This window comes from Uloborus diversus, chromosome 9 (genome assembly GCF_026930045.1).
Source record: "Uloborus diversus isolate 005 chromosome 9, Udiv.v.3.1, whole genome shotgun sequence".
Taxonomy (NCBI): domain Eukaryota; kingdom Metazoa; phylum Arthropoda; class Arachnida; order Araneae; family Uloboridae; genus Uloborus; species Uloborus diversus.
In genome coordinates, this window is record NC_072739.1 from 91727639 (window position 1) to 91751892 (window position 24254).

At 31.7% G+C, this 24254-nt stretch overlaps 1 protein-coding gene across 1 annotated transcript; it reads left to right on the forward strand.

Moving 5' to 3' along the window:
• Positions 1–407: 407 nt before the first annotated feature.
• LOC129229855 (D-erythrulose reductase-like) lies at positions 408–22779 on the forward strand. The gene is made up of 7 exons (XM_054864230.1): positions 408–564; positions 1019–1116; positions 10325–10479; positions 11442–11484; positions 14467–14631; positions 17434–17551; positions 22570–22779. Exons 1-7 carry the CDS (start codon positions 513–515, stop codon positions 22671–22673), a joined length of 735 nt encoding a protein of 244 aa, XP_054720205.1. The 5' UTR covers positions 408–512; the 3' UTR covers positions 22674–22779.
• Positions 22780–24254: the final 1475 nt, after the last annotated feature.

Consider the following 24254-nt stretch of genomic DNA (forward strand, 5'->3'; position numbering starts at 1 on the left):
TTTGTCATCTTCATAAGAAATGTTTTTATCAAACATTTTTTTATATATGTTTTTAATACGATTTAAATGTTCGAATACTGCTTAAAATTTCAAATGCTGCATTAACTTTATTAAAGTGATTTCAACAATCAGTTTTTTAAACTTTAAATAAGCCTTTTTTCAAAGAAGAAGAGTTTTTGAGCATTAATGAACAATTTTCATTGATAAATGTTAATCGAACATGATTAAATTTGTTATATAGTTAATTAAAAATGTTTAATGTGATTTTTCTTATTTGTATCACGAGTTATTTACTCTTATTTTACACCATTATACGCTTCAGGGTGAGAGTAGGGACTCTCCTTCCATTTCTCTCATCTGTTGAATACTGCGCCTTCGTGTTTAGTAAAATGAAATGGAAGGATCATGTGACTGGTATCGGCACTGCATCAGATATGAGGCTCTTTAATTTAAATGATTAGATGTGAAAATTTTTTTAAGCTTTCCTCAAAGGAATTTTCAATTGTTTAAAAATGGAAGCAAATTTTACGAATAAACGTGCTTTAGTGACTGGTGCCGGACGAGGTTTGTATTCATTTGTTCTTATAAGAGTAAATTTAATTTTGTTAATTATATTAACGTTAATACTGCACAAAATAGCAAAAATGTTGCATTCTTGAGATAACATAAAACCTCTTTTTTACTGTTAATTTCCTTGCTACTTTTAAACATGTGTGATGTAATATTTTTGCAATTTTGTGGTTTAATTTTGTTTATCAGGTATAGTATTTTTTCTGTTATGATTATAAATTTTGAATTTTAGTTGAAAAATGCATGTGAATATGAATTTCAATTATCTGGATGAATACCATAAGTTGTGCAACACTTTTAATTATTTACTCACTAAAAATTTTCCATTTAATTTTTATGAAAATATATTCATTTAAAAATCTCGCATTTTATTCAAAAGATGTTACACTTTAAAATCTGTCTTTTTTTTTTTTTCAAAAAGTTACTACAGTTTATAATTTTGCTTCAGGAATTGGACGATCAATTGCTATTGAACTAGCTAAAAGAGGAGCGAAAGTTGTTGCTCTTAGCAGGACTAAAGAACATTTGGATACACTGAAAAAAGAGGTAAGATGTCTTCATTTTGTTGTGTTTACTTTGGTAGTAAATATCATTTAGATAGTAATGAGTTGTTTTCTGTTAATTTATGTTTTACATTTTGAAGTCAGTAAATGCTGTACTTAATTATCAAACTTATGGAAGTGATTGTTGCTGTAGATTTCAAGTATTTTTCCAGAGAAAATTCGTCAATATGAACTGAAACAATGCCCCCCACCTTCTCATTTTTCAAAAGCTTTTAACTTACCTCAGTGACATGAATTAAACTAGATTCTATTTGAAATTAGCAAAGTACTATAAACATCGCATTTTAGATTTCTACACCAGCTTGTATTTTATCTTTGAAAGTTTTTTTTTTTTTTTTTTTTCCAATTTGTGATTACTTTGCTTTTACCTGCAATATGTGAGGAAGCTTCGCTTATTAAAATCAACCCAAACTAGATATATTTTTGAGCAGTTATGTAAGCATGTTAAATACAAGATTTCTTGAAAGGCTTGACATTTGCAGATGCATCAGGTGAACTTTAAAATATTTGTGTCCTCTTTTCATCAATATTCCAACAAAAAATAAATAAATAAATAAATTTAAAAATAATCCAAAATTATAAATTTAACTGCAAATTTGTGGAGAGCAACAATGGATTTATCAGTGTACAAATAGTTTCATCTGATAATATTTTTCAGATTGAAGAAAGGAACTAACTTTAATTATGTTGACGAAAAGTTTTCGGCAAATTTAATTATATTTTGAAGACTTTGAAGATCTGACATTGTGAAGATTAAGTACTGTAAACTCCTGATCATCCGCGGAATAGGGTAGCACAATAACTGCAGATGAGCAAATTCGCTGATAATCCAAAAAGTAGGTGAACACGATGCTAATATCTGCAAATAAGTGATTTGAAAGATCAACAAAACTAGCATACATTTAAACTAGGGTTAAAACAATAACAGTGTATATAAAAGCTCAGAAAAGATTGTTCATTATTGCAAACATATTACACACATGCGTGAGCAGATTGTGCAAGCACTTGAAATGCTACAAATCCAGTGGCGTAGCGAGAAAATATCCTTGAGGGGGAGGGGTTAATTTTTTCGGAAGTTTAAAGTAAAGCCATGCCCTCAAGTTTATATACTAAAATTATATATGTGTGTGTGTATGTATATATATATATCAGTGTTCGCGCTCAACTATCCGTAACCTGGGTCCCAGGGACCCATTAATGAAATAGATTTGGGTCCTTTGGTGGAAAAAATGAGTCCCTTAAATTTTAAACGGAAAATCTTAGTGTGTAAATGAATAATATAAAAATATTTATACTTGGGGGGGGGGGGGAGGCATGAAATAAAATAAATTGTTTATTTTTGCCCTAAGTTTTTGTGATTTTATCATTGTAAAATTATTTTCAAATAATACACTTGCAAGACTTAGTTATGTGAGAAACTATTTGGTCAATTACAATGAGATTAACTCAAAATTTACTTTAAAAATGGGTTTTACCATAAAATATAAAACAAGTGCCTCTGATTGATCAAGCAAAAAGCACTCCCTTAACCTTTGTTTTCCTGGAAATTTTTCTTAGCGAAAAAAGCAAACAGACCCCCCCCCCCCCTTCCAAATTATCATTGGCAATTAGATAATAATAATAATAAATCGCAAGCGAATGAACCCAACGCAAAAATCGCGATCGCAAAAACGAAACATTTTCTCATATGAGTGTGAAAATTGCTCATTTGCAATCTTAAATCAGTATATTTGACTTTATTTTGACTCGTTCAAAATATCTGTTTTGTTTTTTTTCCTATTTTTAAAATCGCGCCATTTTGAAAATGGCGCGATCGATTAATACCCGACTTTTGCAAGTCCAAATAAAAATAACCCATCAAAAAGAGATCAATTATTAGAAAAAGAACAAGGTTAAAGTGCTTTTGTATAAAATTCAAGTATTCATAAGCAATTTAACAAGAAAAATGTCAAGTTCCGAACTCTTTGTGTTTAGCGCGATCTGGAAAATGTTCGCCATTTTTTTTCTCCCCTCTTTTTATTGGGGATGCGAAGTGATGATTTTTAAAAGTAATTCTGGTTACATGAATGCCAAATTGCAATATTTTTACTGTACAATTGTCTTGTATTAATCCTGAAGATTGCATGGAAAACCTCTCTTATTTTTAGTCTTCATTTCTGTTTTTAGGAATTTCCTCAAGATAAAAGTTGAGGGAAAGCTTATTCTTAGAATACAGTACAATAGGCTACTTGTGAACTTGCTCCCTGAGCTCTGCCCAGGAGGTCACTGTAAGCTCCAGTCTTATCACTAAAATTCCATTGACTGGTCCACAATTGGGGTGTGTTTGAATAGCTGATAAACAGATAGGGTCATTTTAGTAGTTTTCTGTTGATTCTCCTGGTCATTTTGAAGCTTAAAAGCATTTACTAAATAGATCTTTAGCATTTTCTCCCTTTTTTTTCTGGTTCTTATCTTTTGGGTTTTCTGGGTCCCTGGGACCCGATTTTTCGCGGAAGTTGCGTCCCTTTCCCGCGAATTTGCGTAAAAAACCCGCTATAGCGCGTAAACGCGAACCCTGTATATATATATATATATATATATATATATATATATATATTAGGGTGTCCCAAAAAAATAAAAGTCGTCTTTTTTAAACGCATACCCTCTTATTTTTTTCCTTTTATATCAAAACCGTTGTAAAAAAAGTTTCATGCAATTTGAAGCACGGTAACCCGTGCCGACTTGCGCCTAAAGGCCTAAACGTGCAAATAGCATCACGTGTGTTCATAAGCAAGCGAACGCTGGCGACGCGATACTTTGAGAAGCTCAAAGCAGCTGTAAATAGTGCACAGAAAACAAACGAAAACAGAAAAACATATGTTTGAGGGGGGGGGCTTATTCGTGGCAATTTGCAAACCGTCAAACGTGTCAGTACGAATGCATTGCGGTCAGCAAGCGCAGTATAGTCCTTCCATAGGGAACAAAACATGGAAGTGGAATTACGAAGTTCGAAAAAAGATATTTTTAATAGGAGTCGCGTAAAACACCAAATTACGGGCTTCAAACTTTCCTCTAACGGACAAGTTCTGTCTGTTTTGTTTTATGACATGCGAGAAGTAAATTTAACCGTCAGTGAAAGTGCAAATCTCGCTATTTGGGAAAGCACCATCTTTTGGGGAAAGGCACGCACTCCCACCAAATCGTTGCTAAATTGTGTGAATAAACTTAAAAACCTGTATCAAATTTGGCGAGACTTACAAAAAGATGCACAGAAACTGCAAGAAGTATCAGGCAGCGCCAACAAGAATTCGAGAGTAATTTATTTAATATTGCACATGCTTATGCACTTCGGTTAATCAAAATAGAGGAAGATGGGATATTCTCTTTGAGCTGTCAAAGAAGAAAACAGGCGTATTAAATAAGACTCCGGTTCTATATCCTCGGAATTGTATGAACCTGTACAAGAAGATTCCTCTTCGAAATCTAGTGAAAATATTAATTCAGAAGATTTCCCTGAAACATATAAATCAGTACCTGGAACAAGTTTATCAGAACTTGGAACAAGTATATTATAACCTGGAACAAGTATATCAGAACTTGAAACAAGTATAATATAACCTGGAACAAGTATATCAGAACCTGGAACAAGTATTCCAGAACCTGGAACAAGTATTATCAGAACCTGGAACAAGTAAATATGTAATGAGCAGCGATTTTATTATTCCAAAATCAGTTGCTTCATTGGACAGGTGTCCAAGTATACGAGATTATGTGTTTATTCTTGAAGCTAGTATTGACGCACTTGGGTGTAACATTGATGAATTTCCCATAGGTAAATCTTCAATTCAAAGAATTCGAACCGAAAAGCGGAAGGAGCACGAGGAAGGAATAAAAATTAGTTTTCAGTACGAGGTACCATATGTAGTGAATTTACCTTGGGATATGAAACTGTTGCCTGCTTTGGGTGCTCAAAAATCAAAAGAAGATCGCTTATCTATAGTTATTTTATATGGATGTGATGAACAACTCATTGCTGAGTCTAAACTGGATAATTCTACAGGAAAAGAACAAACACAGGCTGTTTGAAAAGCAGTTTTAGATTGGAATCTCGAAGACTAAGTTAAAACTCTCTGTTATGATACTACAGCTTCCAAAACAGGTCCTGTAAGTGGTTCTTGCGCTATTCTTGAGCAAAAAAATGATCAAGAAATGCTTTCCTCTGCTTGCCGCCATCATATATATGAACTGATCTATCTCGCTAAAATACAGTGCTATGGAGGAGCTGCGGAGTTGTCCCGAACTGTACCCTAACTTGGAAAATTTACTTGACTTTTACCGTGCTAAACTTACTAATACTACGGTCGGGGATGACTATCAAGATTTGATGGAACTGCTTATCATATTTTTAGGTGGAGATACGGAAAAAAAATTAAAGTACGACCATCGGGAGCCATGCACCAAGCTCGATTTACTCCCTGGGGGAAACTATTATTGTTCAGTTCACAACTAAAATTATATACGAAGGAAAATGAAGCATTGTTTGATGTCTGCTTGTTTTTAGTGTGACCATACGTGAAACTATGGCTTCAATGCATTTTGGCAGTCGAAGCACCCATAAAAGATTTGTGCTTTTTGAAACAAGTGTACGAAAATGTGGACCCAATTATCTCAAAAGCTGATCTACAAAATTCATCCAGCTTTTATGGTATGGTCAATAATATTTCATTCCTTGATGTGTAAAAGACTGTCTCAATGCTTAGAGCAGTAAACGATGCAGCTGAAAGAGCGGTAAAAATGATGCAGGTTTTACATGGTTTGCTAACAGCTAATGAGGAACAAAAACAATTTGTGTTATGTTGCGTTCAAGAGCTCCGAAAGCTCTATCCTGACCGCAAAAGCAAACATTGAAATTAAAATATGCACAGTAATGTTTTTTGTAGTCTAATATTGTTGTAAATATCTGCTTTAAATGAACTGATGTTGCGTTTAGTAAAGAATTATACAGTTAGCAATCTTTCCACTGTAGTCGCAGTACAGGAATTCAGGTCCAACTTTGACCTCAAGTCGGCACGGGTTCCCCTTATTTTATTGCAATAAAATTTTTTCCCCATGTTTCTGAGGTGAAATGGAAAAAATTTGGAGGGTATGCGTATTCGATTTCACAAATTTTTTTTTCGCCATTATATCTTGGGACACCCTAATATATATATATATATATATATATATATATATATATATATATATATATATATATATATATATATATATATATATATATATATACAGTGAAACCTCCCTTAACGGACACTCCCAAATAACGGACACCTCTAAATAACGGACAGTTATTTCACAAAAAATTTCCCTTGCGATCGTAGCACTTCCGGGTTTTTTTTTCTCTTCACAGAATATCTTAGTAACTGCTTGCCTTACAAAGCTTTTCATCCTCCACAACTGAATCCCCCCCCCCTCCGTCATTTCCTTATCACTGTTTCTCTGAATTAAAAGGGTGGTAATGGGCAGAGGCAGCGATTGTGGCTTAAAAGTTGGGGGCAGAAAAAAAAAAGAACTAATAGACATGGTACTTTTTGCGAGCAGCAAAAAATGAAAAAGAAAAAAAAATTCATTATTTTGTTACGGCTACTTTTTAGAGTATTGAAGCAGATAAGTGAAAACTGATGTCAGTCTAACAATTAACGTGCGTTTTTCTTAAGATTTTAATGAATTTTGTACACAATAACTATTCAAAAGTTAAGATAAAAAAGAGGAAACTGGGCGTTTTTTCTAACTGGGGCTCTCGAGAGATGCAATTGAGCAGATCGGCGCCGGTAGTAGTCAGCTTTATGGCGCCGTGGTTTCATTGGGTTGTTTAATTTTTAGACATGAAAAAGATTTGCCCATATTCAAGGTCATATTGCCAACTGTCAATCATGCAATTGTGATACTCGAGATAAAATAAATTAACCATAAAAAGTAGAGAATTTTCGGAAGCACTGAAATACAGTAAAGAATTGAAAAACTTTTTCCTGAGCAAAGGGGACACTGAAGGACTTTGCTAAGGTAAATTATTTAAATATTTATATTGAGAAACAGGCTTGTAATGCAAAAAAGAGATTTCAAACTGTTTTAACTGATTACTTTAATTGATTAAATGCTTTTTAAGACAAGTGTGGGCTGTCAGTAAACCTTTATTAAGAAAAAACAGATTAATTACTCTTGACGTAAAATGTAGTAAACCTTTCGCAATTGTTTCGATTGTGTCCTACAAAGGGAACAACAGCCCATTTTGAAAAAGGTAAATTAAGTAGTTCCTCCTAATAGCGGACACCTCCCAATAATGGACAAAACTTCTGGTCCCTTGACTGTCCGCTATTCGGAGGTTTCACTGTATATATATATATAGTACTCTTTATCAATGAAACAACATTAGGACATTATAAACGAATTTCTACTTTTAAAATACCTTGATCAATGCTGCCGTCATAAGAAAGAAAGCCCTGTCTCCAAGAGAAAAAATATTGCGCAAAACATTAAGACATAAGCTTTTTACCGTCACAAAAGTTATTATATTAAATAAAAATCTTTTAGCTCATAAACAGAACCCTTCAAGTTCGACTGAAAAATGATTTTTTGGGCTCATGGGGGGGGGGGGGGGTTCTGACCCCCCTATCCCCCCACATCGCTATGCCACTGTACAGATCGATCTAGGTTTTTCCAAGCAAACAAATAAGAGGGAGAGGAGTTTTTTCAAGACTAGTCTGGTCGCTCGTTTATGCACGTAAATCTAAAGACCAATAAATAGTATAGATCTAAAAATCAATAAGTTGTAAAGATATAAAGCAATAAGTACAGTCAATTTGAAAATCAGTTTTTAATTAGTCGACTTTTGATAACCTTAAAGGGCTTAATATTGTTGGAAGGTAAGGGGAAGAAAGCAGTAGAAATGTCTAAAAATAAATTGTGTACTTACCCCAGTGGCAGAAAGTTTTGTAGCTGTCTGCGACATGTTTTTAGAACTTCATAATCTGTCTGCAACATTTCGGACGTGCTTTCAATAAAAAAAAAAATAAACAAGTCTCTTTTTAAATAATTATTTTTGAAATAAGGTAGCCCCCCCCCCCCCCAAAGACGATGTTCCAATTCCTTAAATTCTTTGAATCACTTCCCTCGCAAGAAAGAGATCTCCCCCCTAAAAAAAATTGAGACCAAAATCTTTCTCAAATTACCTCCTTCTAAAAGTTTCAATGGTGCAATCTGATGACCCCCTCACTCATCTGTCCTTGGTGGGCACCTGACATTTGCAAACATGCGTTGGCTATTGAACAGGGGTTTGTCCAAGATTTTTCACAGGGTCCATTTTATTTGTGAAAAATCAATTCCTTTTTTGAAAGTATAAAAATGGCTCATAAAAGAATTATTTTTTTAAAAATTGTTTTAGAATTGCAAGCCTATGATAAACAGTTCATTAATATCTATAGACACATTTGCAGAAAAACTAAAATTAAACAATCTATTCAACATTTAAGTTTTTGACTCAAACAAAAACAGAATGATGGTTTTAATGGACTTTTCATTTATTTGCCTCCATATGAAGCAAAGTTAGGTTGAAAAAAAAAGTAAAATTTCGATTCTCGTATCGGATGCAATCAGATTGCATTTTTCAAAATGGAAGCACTAAAAGTATAAAAAAGGTAAATAAAAAAAGTTTATTAAAATAAAAAAAAATTAGAATTACCATTTAACAGGGGTGCATATTGATATTTATTAATATCACTGACATATTCACCGAAAATTCGGAGTCTTGAAAAAAAAAAAAAAAGGATGCGTATAAGTTGAACACCAGACACTAAATGGCGATAATTTTAAAGCTGGTAACCGTATTTGAAGCGATCGCATTTCAATGCGATGATTTTTTTCTTTTTTTTTAAAGTCATTAGCGGGAAGAAAAAATTCTTACACTGCATTTTTAGAGAACTTTATAACAACACTGCTAAGGATATGATAAAAACAAACAAGCAAAATTATTCACTATGTTAGTTATGTATCGCTTGCATCACAGAAATATGCCGACTTTTTTTTTTTTTTTTTGTTCACAGAAATATGCGTTATTTTGATTTCAGATTTGCTTTTTCAGTAAACAATTTGAAAAAGATCGTTTTGTTTTGGTTTATAAGTGCGGCAGGCAGGCGAACAAGAACAAGAATAATCACGTTGTGTGATCATTCTCTCCCTGTGTCAGCAAGCAGTTCATTATGTCCAACAGTTGGGGACAGCTTTATTTTTTCTTTTTTCTTCACTGCGGACAGTTTTTATTTTTTTAGCGCGGACAGAACTGTCCGCGACATGGTCGCTGTGTCGCAGCGTTTCTGCCACTGGGGTACTTACTAAATTAAAATGTGTGCATTTATCTTCATTCAGATAATCTCCGGCAAATTTTTCTTAAGTGTGAGAGGCTGTAAATAATCAGGAATTTACTGTACTTTTTAGCATCTTGTTTATTTAGTCACACTGTGTAAAATTTCTTAAACTATAATTTGAGTTACAAACTATGTTTTTTTCATTATTAACTTGAAATTGGAAATATTGGAAACTTTTTGAATATGACAGACAAAACTATGTAAAAATATATATATTTTTTTAATACTTTGTTTGAATGAGATTAGATTTTTATATATTAATATTTCCTAAAAGTGTTCTTAAAAATGACTTGGATCTTAATTTCTTAACTTAAACGTGAATAATTTTGCCGTAAAACTTCTATGAACCATCACTTTATCACTGACCCAATTTGTAAGGCTCTGATTTTGTCCTCTTTCTACTTGATTTTGAAAGCTCTCTAGCTTGGAATAAACATCCATCAAATAGTGAGTTTTATCTCACCAGATTACAAAATCTAACTTTTTAAACCTCCCCCACCCCCTCTCTGTCATAGAAATAATATTTAAAAAATATTCTCCAGAATTTCACTCTTTCAAAACTGTTGTGCTGTTGTCTTAATTTTTTTTAAAAACTATAATAGGCATTTTAAAAGAAAATTCGCCTATTGTTTTTAGGATGTGCTTTTTTTTCTATATCTCTCTCTCAACATACAAAAACAATTTTATATAGAGTCAGAGTAAACATTTTATCATATTTCTTTGCCATATTTCTGGCATTTATTCAAAATCTCCTTTTTTTTAGATATAAATTTTATACTGAGATATTTATTCTTATAGGTACCTGATATTGAGATTGTGAGCATTGACATTGGCAAGTGGAAAGAAACTGAAAGTCTCGTAAAATCTTTAGGAAGGTTTGACCTCTTAGTTAATAATGCTGCTATTGCTGACTTACAAGAAGTAGGATCTATTACTGAAGAAGAAGTAGATAAGTAAGGAATTTTGTAGACAATAAAAATTTACTCTTAATAAATCAAATCATTTATCAAAAAAAAAACTTTTTTTTGTTTTTTGTTTTTAGCTCTGTGAATTTATTTACAGACATGCTTTTTTACTGTGGATGTGCGGATTCCATATTTCTGGTCAGAATTTTTTTCAGTTCTTTGCATGCATAATAGGGTTAGGAGCAATCTATTATTTTGCACAATTGTTTTATCATTTTATACTCCTGAAATTCAGCTTTTTTATCAGATTAGTTGCCACAGTTCTGTATTTAAATATTTTAATTGAATTAGAATACCTGTAAACCACCGAACAATATAGTGCAACTCGCTACAGTTAAATCCTGTTACAACAAACTCCAAGGGACTGATAAAAATTTTCGCTGTAACTGAATATTCATTGCAGCTGAATTACTTTAAAACTTTTTATATTTTTCTAAAAGTTATTTTGCAAATCTACACCCTAAATATAATTAAACATGCAACATTTACCGTTAATGACAATCTAAAACATGATTAAACACATTATTTTTTTGTAAAAAACAAAGAGGAAAATATTGAACACCAACGTTTTAGTCATTGGTAATTTTCACAAAAAGTGTTAGTTCCTTTTGTATGTGAGATTTATCCCCAAAGGACCTTATTAAAGATTCTAATCCACTTGCAATTTCACAGGATGCCTCACGTTTGGTGCGCAAAATTTGACTGCACATGGCTACTAGACACTGGCTCTTGGTGTGTCACATTAGCTTACTCTGCAGCATGTGTGGATTTCCTCTTTGAATAGCTCTGTTTCGAAAGTACAAACGGGGTTTTCGCTTGCAACTTGGGAAAGTTATACTATCCTATAGAGGATAGTGCTACACTATCCTCTATCTATAACTCAATTGTTCTTTTTAGTTTTGACTTTGATTTAGGCATGAATAGCATTATATTTCTCATTACTGTTTCAGAATATTTGCTGTCAATTTCAAGGCTGCAGTTAATATTTCGCAAGTAAGTAACCAAATTACTTTTTATTTATGACTAGAAATGTTTTTTATGCTCTTTATTTTTCATGTAACTTAAACCAGAAATTATATAAATACGCTATTCTGATGTTTTATAATTTGCACAATGTTTTTGGCATTGTTCCTTGTGAAAGTAAAGGTATTGTAGTCTTTTTTATTGAAAGTTGAACAGAAGAAGAAACCCCAATCTCAGTTTCAAATCAAATTAAGAGGTTTGAAAGATTTATTGATAAAATACATAACACATAAAAATTAAATTATAAAAAAATGTGACTTTTTTACTATACTGTTACCAACAACTAATTGGATCACTGATTAACAAGACATGTAGAGAAAGTTCAGAAGTTATGGGCCCCTGTTAAATAAATAAGTTTCGAGAAACTTTACATTAAACATGTGATTCAGAATACAGTAATCAGATCTCCTGATTACCGAAGAAGGTTTGAAAATATCATGATATTTTGATATATATCGGATAATTTGATCTGTATCCGATATTTTCAATCAGCACAAACTAGTCTTCAAAATAGTAAAGCCGTCCTCAAATCACTCTTTATTTTCTTATATCATTGAAACAATATGTAAACTTAAATTAAGATGTCTTTCATTATTTACATCTAATATTTCATCTTACTTTTTTATTAATTTCATCGGAGTTAATTTAACATTACCTGTTTTACTCATTTTTCTTCTGTTAGCTACTTTTATACAGCTATGTGATTCAGAAACAAAAAATATGCATTAGTTGGTGCACAGTCATAAGACTTTTTTTTTTCTGACCAACATTTAATGTTTAACTAGGCACTTTTAATATAAATTAAAATTGTTACATTATTGATAATGTTATACATATAAAATAAAAAAGGAATATATTACTTTGTTATATGAATGAGGTATTAATCATAGAAAATAGTACCTAACTTTTTAGTTTTTAATAATGAATGAACAATATTACTATGATTAACATTATTTTTATATTGAAAATACTGTAATTGAAAAAATAAATATCGATGATATTAAAATATCATGATATTTTGAAAATATTGAATATATATCGGCAAACCCTGAGGATTAGCCAATCAGAAAAAATGTCATCAAACCTGAGATGAGTGTCCTGCTCAACCAGGTTTGAGATCAATTCTATGTGAAGTTTTGAGATTCAACTTTAGCTATGAACTTGATTGTACTGTAAAGAAACCGGAGATAAAGCAAGTATTGGTTGAGCAGAAGCATCCTGGTTGTACTGTGGTGGGCTTGTAAAGGGCAGTAGCTGCAATTTTTTTTCTTTGCATTTTCGTCATCTGTTCGTTAGCTATATTGTGCAAGCTTGCTTATTTGGTTTTTGCTGAAAAAAAGGCATTAAAAAAACATCTTACTTCCAACATTACTGTATTGTTAGTATGGAATCCAACACACATTTCTTCCAATATCTCGAAAACTCATTTCTGCAAATGCTGCCGTTTAGCTGCCCAGGGCAGTGTAACGCTGCCTATGTGGGAAATAAATTTGTTATTGGAGGCTGCCCATGAAAGCCTTAGTTCTTTTTATTATTATGACTTTTGTATGAGAAAGTAGGAGAATATCTTCACTTTTACCCAGGGGGATTTTACTAATTTCACATTTCGTAAATAATTCAACAGTATTTTTTCAGTCATCTCTACAAAAAAAACAAAATTCAGTGGGAAAAAAAGTTTAGCAAACTGCAAGAGTGTACTATGCCTTTGAATAGAAGCTAACATCTTTTTTATCCCTTCTTCTACTTACAAAAGAAGGCTATTAAAAAGCTTAAAAGTCTGATTTTTAATTCTCTTCATGACAAAGTTGAACATCATATTTGTGTATGACATGCTAGCTTCTGTTCTTGTTCATGACAACCTGCAGGGACAGTTTAAAACCTACTTAAGTAATAATGCAAACTCAATCAAGCTGACCTTACAGTTCTCTTTGTAATTTCTTCTTGAAAGTTCTTTTTTCTAAAATCATTTTTTAATAAGATTTTAAGAAAAGCCCTAGCAAAAAGCAAAAACACCTTTTCTTCATTTGCACAACAAATTCCCCTTTCACTTTTTGTGAAAAATGCAATTGAAGGCTTAACCCTGTCACAATAGCCATGTTCACAACACGCTTTTCGACCCGGTAAATCCCACTGTGGCTCCGCAAAAAACTGATTGAAAAATTCCTCGTTTCCATGTAAAAAGAGTTTTCCCATTGTACCAGAACCCAGCATCCTTAGCGACTAGTAGACGAACTTGTTTCGGGTAATGCATTCTGGGTAAAAACTCCGCATTCACTCCAGAAGCAAGCAGGAGGAGAAAAATTCCACATATACCCCTCAAATAACTGGATTGCCGTGAAAAGCAGGTTTTTTTCCGGGGTCAAAAGTGTCCATGGAAATGGCCCTTATGCTAAGTTTCCAAAATCAGTAAGTGAATGATTTTGAGAAGGAGGTAACTCACATACCTATCTTATTTCCCTTACATAAAATGCATCTCAAAAGATTTATCTTTACACAAGAAATAAGACTTTGAAGGTTATATAAATCGCAGAGTATTGCATGTGATTTTATGTTGCTTATTTATTTATTTTTATTTATTTATTTATTTATTTTTATTTTTTTTTATTTTATTTATTTATTTATTTATTTGCATGCAACATCTGGTTAATTATTTCTATTTTAATATAATGACAGAATTCTCACATTTCAATCTCTTCTAAAAATCTTTCTGAAAGCATTAATGAATTTTTAAAAAAAAGCTCTGTTTTACTGTGAATAACTTGATTTAAATAACATTTTGCTCGAGAGTAAGTATTTACCCATATAAAATTTGATAAAGTAACTTTGCTTTTGAGGATGAGATATTAAACTTATCTTATTATTTTATCAATAATTTTCATGTCATGATGTTGATGTTAAAAGAATTGCTTAGTTGTTACCTCATTAATTTTCAGTTGCAATATTTCTTCATAGATAGTTGCAGATGGAATGAAATGCTCTGGAAAAGGTGGTTCAATAGTCAATCTTTCTAGTCAAGCTGCTCTGATAGCTTTGCATAAACATGCAATGTATTGCGCATCTAAAGCTGCTTTGGATCATTTTTCTAAAGTTATGGCCTTGGAACTGGGGCCACACCAAGTAAGAAAACATTGTTTTAAGTTGATGAAGAAAATGTTTAGAATTAAATGTATAGAATACAAAAAAAAAGGCAGATATGTACCTGCCATGTTTTTGCTCAACCCATTTTTAGGAGCACTCCTTTATAAAGAGCAATAGTCTCTATCCATTAATACTTCAGTGCTTGTTATAAGTGAGTTCCATTGTATTTATGTAAAGAAATGTAAAGTATAGAAACTCATAGTAAAAGACCTATCAAAATTAAATCATTTTTATAATAATACTAAGTTTGACTTTTTTTATTGTTTAATAGATATATGTTTGATTTTAAATGCATAAAACATGCTTGTAGCAATTGCACAGTGAAGGAAGGGTTTTGGGGGTGAACCCCCCCCCCTTCCCCAAAGTTATTAGTTTTAACATAAATGCAAATTCTAGTACAGTAGTTTATGCATATGAAAGGGCTGTTTTGATTTTAAAAAAACCCTTCAGAAGGTATTTTTGATCAAAAATTCCCCTTCAGCCCCAAAGCAGAATACTTTACAATGTTCTGCAAGGTAAATTCATTTGACCAAAATTGTTCTGCAAGTACGTGTAAAAACACTACATTTTCTACAAATCGGGTGCCAAAAATAAAAATAGTTTCATGTAGGAGGTTTTTTTTCCAGATTTTAACACTTGACTGTTGCTATTTATTTCTATGGGAATGAGATATTTCTGGAAACATCACAGCTTTCAACCAAATAACTAATGAAAGAGCACTGAATTTACAAAAAAAAAACTTTAGCGAGGTGTAAAACCCAAACCGATTGAAATTCTCCAAAAGTATTGTATATGCTTTCTAAAATGCATAAAAAGAGCAAAGATACAAAATTTTTAAAAAATCCAAACCTAGGTTTTAAACCACATTTTTTTGAGTAATTTTACATAGCATGAAGGAGCAACTAAAATAATGTTACTAAATAAATAAATAACTTAAATAATAAATAAAATGAGCCGAGTTTGGGTTGCATATAATAAAACACTTTAAATCTTCCTAAAAATTAAAATATTTTCCGGATGTAAAAGGATTGAAATCTCAAACAAGACCTGCAATTTTTGGCGATGGATGTGTTTCAATGCTAGTATGTTTCCAAAACATATGTCTATGGTAGAAATTGTAGTGGAATCGATTGGAAAAGATAAGGAAAATGGGAACCAAGAAGAGGAGAAAAATTAGAATCTGTTCAGATTTATAAGAAATATAAGATTGCTATGAGACCTGAAGAAGTAAAAACAAAGAGGGAAACTTTACGAAACAGAAAAGGCTGGTATTCCAGCAAAAACAGGGAAAAACTCATCCCTGTAGGGTGCTTAATCAGTAACATTTCTTCAAATATCTGAATTTTGTGCAAATTCTGCAGATTTCTTTAAATTCAAAGTAAATCTAAACTTTCTGCAAAGAACTTATCAAATTCAGCATCTTGAGCTTTCCACCGAATTATCGTAGTTTGCAAGAATTTTATTTTTATCTAATTTAAAGGAATCTTCAGAATTTCTGTAAAATTCTACATTTATTTAGAAGATATTTGTAGAAAATTTGCAGTTTCTGCAGATCTTCTGCAGGAATTTCAAATATCTATCGAATTTCTGTAAACAAATTGTAGAGTTTTCCTCTCACATTTGAACAGAATTGTTCTGAAACGTACGTCGCAAATTTAGTTGTATTCTGCTTTGAAACCCTTCAGAAGATATTTTTCATCAAAAAAACCCTCTTCACAAGGTATTTTGGATCAAAAAAGACTCCCAGAAAGTATTTCTAGCTGCACTAGTGGCTTGTAGAGTCATTGAAAATGTGTCTGTTAATATTAAAGCTGTAAAATTTCTGAGCAAAGCAACAAATGCAGATAAAACTATGAGAAATATTTAATTCTAAAATCATGTTCCAAAAGCTGGAGAGCTCAAGATTATGTGAAAGTTAGTGATTTTTAGTAGTTCCTATTCAAATTTATAGAATTAATTTTTTCCTCTGATTTTAAGAATGCTTTTATTAGCATATAACTAGAGAATCTATTGATTTATTTATTTATTTGAAATATACATCATTTTCAAGTTGAAAAAATATGTATGATGAACTTTTTGAAAATTCTGTATTAAATAGAACAGTAGTTATTGCAATTAATCACTTTCTTTCTGAAGCAATGCTAAAAAAGACCTTTTAAGTTCTTTTTTTAATTAACCTATGAGATATAAGTTAAGCCTTAGCGTTTAATCAATCTGTTGATAAATATAAATTCAAACCGTTTGTTTCCTGATTAAGTATAAATTTTATTTTATATTGTAATGACAACATTTCCTGATCGATCTGGTTTGAAGCATTGCTTCTAGCAATTTTATGCTTTAAGTGAACAAAAAAGGACTTTCAGCCAAATGTTGTTGTGTTGGTACATTTTTAGGTCAGGAAATATGTATGCTGTTTTGGGTCTCGCATTTGTAGTTTGCGTCAAAGTTCCAAAATTCTAAACTCAGTACAAAAAATTTTGTATATGTCCATTCATAATACAGATCTAAGTTGTTTCATGTGTAAGTACTAGTTTTTGTAAATTGTTTGATCAGCAGAAAGTAGGCATAGTACTGTAAAATTTTCTTTTAAATTATAAAATATGAATTAAATCTTTTTTCTTAAAGAAAATATTTTTGATAGTTGTTTTCATCACTGTATTGATTTTAAACATTTTGTCATTGTCTGAGAAATACCAAGTAAACTTACTAAATGTGTCTTCCATTTGGTTATTATTACAAAACTAATGATTTTGTAATGACAAGTCTGATTTATTATTTTAGATTCGTGTAAATTCTGTCAATCCAACTGTTGTATCAACTGAAATGGCAGTAGAAGCTTGGGGAGACCCTGATGTTGCTGCAGCTATGAAAGCGAAAATTCCTCTCAGAAGATTTTGTGGTAAGTTGGTAGCTCTTAACAATGGCAGAGCCAGAATTTTCTTCTATGTAGTAGTGGGAGGGGTCATAGCAGTTCTTACGTATGCACAGTCACTAGCAGGTGCATATTTTACAACAGATTTTTTATAAGTAAGAAAATGGATAAGCATTGACTATAGCATAGCTTTTTTTTAGTAAAGACAACTTTAAGCTTAACCTAAACTGCAATATGTACGTAAATATTTGTCGTAAATCTAAACTACATGAAAATATATTCCTGTATTAGTGTGCATATTCTAGTTAAGGAAATCAGTTGAGCAGCTATTTTGGATTCCTATTTTACATGACTTATAAAATGTTTTAATATTTTGTGATTTTGAATGTTCTGCTGTTAGTGATGAGCAGTAAACTATGTAATGAACTCAATCAAAGTAGTAGCAATTATATAATCTAATATAGAGGTTCCCAAACTTCAGACCTCCGCATACCGCCTCCGAAAAAAATAACGAACTTTGCGGACCCCCCCCCCCCCCCCCGGCAAAAAAATGATTTTACACAGTTAAATCTATTTTTTTCTAATATATTTTTACGCTTTTTTTCCCCTTTAAATTTATTTATTCATTCTTTTGTATGTTTTTCAAAACTATTGTCTGGTTTTCATTTTTTACATTATTATTTTGAGTTATGGAAGTAAAACTCTATTTGAAATTCAATTAGGAATAAAAATGTTTTCACCAAATTTCTACAACAAAGTTTACCAATAAAAATGAACTTTTGAAGTTAGTGAGCAAGGCACTATTAGCCTAGTTTAAGTGTGTTAATTTTTCATCTGAGATGTATTTTTATGCATACTAGTGATACCCGCACGGCTTTGCCCGTAATAGAAAAATCAAAAGGTCTTTTGGTTCGCCTGTATATTTACAAATAATGTATGGTGAATTTTCTCGCCAGTTGGCTTGTACCCATCTTACGGTTCCACGTTATGATAATTTCGTATCTCGCCAATTGGCTTGTGCCCATGTTACGGTTTCACGTTATGATAATTTCGTAATTTCCTCGTCCATCTTATGATAATTTTTATCGTAAAATTGGAATAAAAAAAGAACCACATCGAATTTTTGAAAAATCGCTTCGAGGTGCACACCCCCATGCTACATACTAACTTTGTGCCAAATTTCATGAAAATCGGCCGAACGGTTTAGGCGCTATGCGCGTCACAGACATCCTACAGACATCCGGACATCCTCCGGACAGAGAGACTTTCATCTTTATTATTGGTAAAGATTAGGATTTTAATTATTAATTATGGTTCGGGATCTGTGTTGCGTTTGCATTTTACTTAAAGTTTTGTTACAATATGAACTTCATCATGTACACAAAATTAAGTAATGTGTAGTGTGTTTACTTCCAAGGGGGAGAGGCTGCTGTGAGCTGCATGTACTTAAGCAAGAACTTTTGTATTCCTCATAAATGTGCTTTTTTTTAAATCCAAAAATACCATTACTCGTCCAACAATAACAATTATATTTAACATTTTAGCTATATAGCACCACGGACCACCAGGGTCTGCGGACCACAGTTTGGGAAACTCTGATCTAATAGCTAATTAAAAAGCATAATTTGCAGTCGAGTAGAGTAAATTTTTCCCTAAAAAGAATTTTATTCAACAATCTGTATAAATCACAGTGATGGCTCGTGCCTAAATTTAGCGGGTGGTCCCGCTGTATAAAGTTTCAAAAAAATAATATTTGTACAGATAAAATGAAGAGAACTATAGTAAGTAATGATGAACAACAAATTGTAGTCCTTATGCAGTTTCTTTATTTTGAGCTTCTCTTCAAGCATCAAAATTGAAATTGGTGATTTTAGAAAATAATCTATTTTTATTTATTTCTTATTTTTTAATTTCAAGGTGAACAATCTAAATTTAAAGGCACCAACCCATGCAACTAGCAATAAACAACACACAGCATTAATCAAACTACCAATTACACTCTTAATACTAGCACGACCAGGGGGCCAAGCCCATCTGGTGCATAGTGACAAGCTGCCCCTGACAAATCATCATAAATGTTTAAATTCTTCTTTTGAAACCTTCTGTTAAATTAGTCAAATATTCACTATGAAAATATAGAGACGATGGTTCAAATTGTTTTAGTCTAGCATTTTCCCAAAGTCGCCTTTTATGCTGAAGCAGCTACCTCAAGCAGCTAGTAATATTTTAAATCTTTCAGGGGTCTGTCCAGGATTTTTCATAAAATCCGTTTTTTGTGAAAAATAAAATAATTTTGTGAAAAGTGAATTAATTTTGTAAAAAATCAAATAATTTTGCAAAAAAAAAATTGTTAAATCGAAATTTTAGAATTTAGAGCAAGCACAAACTGCATCATTTAAACTTAAAGTAAGAGTGTTTTCCTCTTCTATGTTGAGAATATCATTCTGAGGTGTTTTTCTAGTATTTGGCGGGGGGGGGGGGGGCATCGCTCCCTCAAGTAGCAATATTTATCTACCACTCTACATTATGTTAAATTATAATAATAATATTTCTGCCCGGCATTTAAAGTAATTGTAACAAAATAAATAAAATTCAGACGAGGGTTTAACATTTAACTTTTTGACTCAAGCCACTCTTAAAAAGCACAGAATTTCGTTTAAAACTTATAAATCCCGTTATTTTAACAAAAATAAAAAGATATTTTATTTGTTTACTTCTTAACAAAGCGTATTAATCATCAAAAATTCAAAAAATTGGATTCCCATAGCGGATGCAAAGAGATTGCAATTCTCAAAGTGAAGGCATCAAAGGTATGAAAATGGCTTGTAAAAGAAGCAATTTAAAAATAATTTTATCAAAAATACATTTTAGAGTCCTATGATAAACATATCATTAATATCTGTCGACACAGTTGAAGCAAAAACAAAATTAAACCATCGATTCAGCATTTTAATTTTTGACTCATAAAAAAAATTGAATTTTGCTTTAAAAACTTGAAATGCGTGTTCTACCAAAAATAGAGACTTATCATTTATTTGCATCCTAATAAAGCGAAGTTAGCTTGAAAAAACAACAAAATGATTCTTATATCGGATGTTAAAAATTGTATTTTTCAAAATGTAGACATTTAAAGAAAAAAATTTCAAGTAAAACAGTTTATTTAAAGTTAATCATCCTTCTTAGCATCGAAAAATCAAACCCATATAATTTTCTCCCAAAATAACAGTTAAACATCACACAGCAACATAAAAACGCAAATATTGACAAGCTGGTAAAATGATGAGAATATTTTCTAATCAAGTCATTTTAAAGGTTTAATGCCAGACGCTAAATGGGGATAATTTTGAAGTTGGTAACTGTATCTGAAGCGATCATATTTTTTCCCAACCTTTACTATCCCTTTGCAGTTCTAAGTTCATTTCGCAGAGATATATTATTATTATTGTTCATTAAATCATGAGCAGGGAGAAAATTGCTTACCAACGCATTTTCAGGAAAGTTTACCACACCGCTGCTAATTAGCTGTGATAAAACAAACAAACAAAATTATTTAAGACTAAACTTATTATCAGCTGTTAATTTCTTTCCAAGAAACAAACAAGCATTATATTTATTTGGCAGTAGCAATTATTTATCGCTTGCAGAAGCATTCCAAGAGTGGCTTTTTTTTTTTTTTTGCAAAATTAGCAGATTTTGTATAAGCTGATCCTTCTAATTTGACTTCAAAAAAGGTTCCAAAAATTATCGGTTTTATCCACCGAAATATGCGTTATTTTGCTCTCAGATTTTCTCTTTCAATAAACTACTCGTGAAAGATCCGTTCTTGTTTATCTGAATTTTGTGTAGGGTCCATTTTGGTTGATCGGGATTTTGTGAAAGGTCCGTTTTGTTTGATCGGGATTTTGTGAAAGGTCCATTTTGGTTGATTGGATTTTTGTGAAGGGTCCGTTAACAGACCCAAATATCCTCTGGCCAGACCCCTGTCTTTTCAAGCATTATTATTTTGACAAAAAGAAAACAATTTTGTCAAAAATAAACTGTTAATTTGTTATTTTTTTGTTCCTTGAAGTTTCTGACCAAAATTGCCTCAAAATGGTGACTCTGGCACTGATTTAACAGGTATGAAAATTTCCAAACCAACGTAAATGATACTTTTATTGCCAATATAATCTTGTCACACCAAGTCTAAGGAAGTTCCAGTGCCCAGAGGGACTTAGAGCTCCCCCAAACCTGATTCATACTTTCAAACATATTCTGCAGTTCTGGTAAATTGTATTTTTAACGCAAGTTTTCATCGTGTTAAATCAGTTTTCATTATTAATTATTCTTCACCCCCAATAATATTGACATCTTCATAACTCAATGCCTTCCAGAATTTTAAAATATATTGCAAATGTTTTAATCTCTTTTTATTATTTTTCATAAAATGGATTTCTTCTTAACTGTCTGTTATAATTTTTAATACAGTTGAAGTTGGGTTAAGTGACAGTTTATAATGAGAATACTGTTATAATGTCAAAAAAAAAAAAAAAATCAGTCCCATTTCATTTGCCCATAAGCAAAAATGATGATAGTCTAATATCACTTGTCTATTATCAACAATAAATATTCTAGTCTCTTGTATCTGCCTCCAGCTCGTTTATGGGTATTCCAAAATGATAGGCCCAAAACTTGAAAAACTGCAGTCTCAGGGTTTCATGCCCAAGCTGTCAGCATATGCTTGTACTTCTGATTCAACCCTGGCTTGGGGCAGTAACTTATAGTTATTTCACTTCTGCCAAATGTATTTGTTAAAACAAATAAATTTGTAAGAATATAATCGTGAAATAAAAAGCACTCAGTTTCCTATCGATGATAATTGTAATCTAATTGCTATTTTCGCTTAAATTTTGGTTTGTATCCTGTCTGAATTTGAGTTAATGATTTATTTCATTGTTTTAAAAACGTTTATGCAGATATGTTCCTTTAAGAAACTTAAATGTTTTCTACACATCTCAAAATAATTAGCATTGGTTCAATCCTAACTGTTTTTCTTTCTCTTTTAGAAATTGATGATGTTGTCAAAACAGTTATCTTTTTATTAAGTGACCAATCTGCAATGATCACTGGCGCACAGATTCCTATTGATGGTGGTTATATTATTCATTGAAATGAAATTTCAAAAAAAAAATGTACTGCCTTGAATTTTTTCTTTTTTTCCTCGAAATGTTTTTTAAAATTTTGAATTGTTTATGAAATCATTAAATATTTTTATATTTTTGCCTTTTTGTCTTTTGAAATACTGAGTATTTTTCACATCAACTAAAATGAGAAAAGCTTATGAAGTCATATGTCTGAAAAATGTATTATAAACCTTAATAACAAACATCAAAAATTTGCTGTGCTATGGTAGACATATCCAGTTCCATGCAATTTTCAAGCTACATTCGACTCCCGCTACAACATGAAATAGCTATAACGCGAATTTTTCACCAGCAACGAATTTCAGAGCTAAAACGAAATCCTTGTCCCCAACACGAATTTTTTTGGAAGGAAGTACCCCCTTCGTTATTGACTACTAAATATTGATTTCTTGAACGTTATTAGATCCCTTTAGCATCAGTGACAGTGAAAGTTCTCACATTGAACTAGTCTATGCATCGTGTTGTTAGTGCATCAAACTACTCCGAATTTTTTTTTTTCCTCATGCTTAATATTAAAGTTAATAATGGCACCTTAGTGTGCTGTTTCATCTAAAATTTGTGAAGATGGGAAGAAAAAGAATTTTTTTCTGCCAAAAAAAAAAAAAGGTTGAGATTCTCTATATGCTTGAACAACTACAAAATGTCGCCAATAGCACGACAATAAGTATAAGTTCCATACGTACAATTAAAAGTTAAAACAAAAAGATATCCCTAAATGTTCAGAACTTAGTATCAATATTGAAATTTGCAATGTCTAAGCAAAGCAAATATTATGAAAATAAAAGATGCTCTTGTGTTGTGGATTAAGGAGGTCAGGAAGAGCAGCTGTTGCCACAAATGGAGACATTATATAAGAAAAGGTGAAGCAACCGTATTTAAAAATGTATTAGATAAGAATTACGATCTGATCATGGAGCATAAATCATCATCATCTTCATTTTTTACCTCATAAATATTATTACAGTATCTACTGTACACAGTATTATCATATGGGTACAGCATTTTATTATTACTACATACTATGCATACCCGTTTTGTTTTATTTCATGTCTTACCCTCCCATGGATCATTCATTTTGTGCATCTTAAAGTATTTGATGTTGAATAAAACAGCTTTTTTTTAAATACAGTAAAGTTTAGTTCTTTATGTAGAAAACTATACTGTATAGTTGAGGAATGCTTTAAAGCAGTTTGAGGGGCATTTACAAGTGTCTCAAATAATTTGGTATGTTTGTACAAAATTTGTATGCATACATTTTTCCACAACGCGAAATTTCGACTTATACAAGGAGTCTTGGTATGCATCCCTTGCGTAAGTAGGGATTTGACTATATTACTGGTACCAAAATTTAATGAGTATAAATCACCTTCTTGATTTTAGATTTAACTTATACAGACCTCGATTTAACAAAATCATAGGGACCAAAATTTTTTTACATTTAATCGTGGTTATTCGTAATATCAAGGTGTGAAAAAAATGTCACTTGTCTTATCTCATAAGCAACTGCATAAAAATAGCCATAATTAGCAAGTGTGCACTTTTTATTC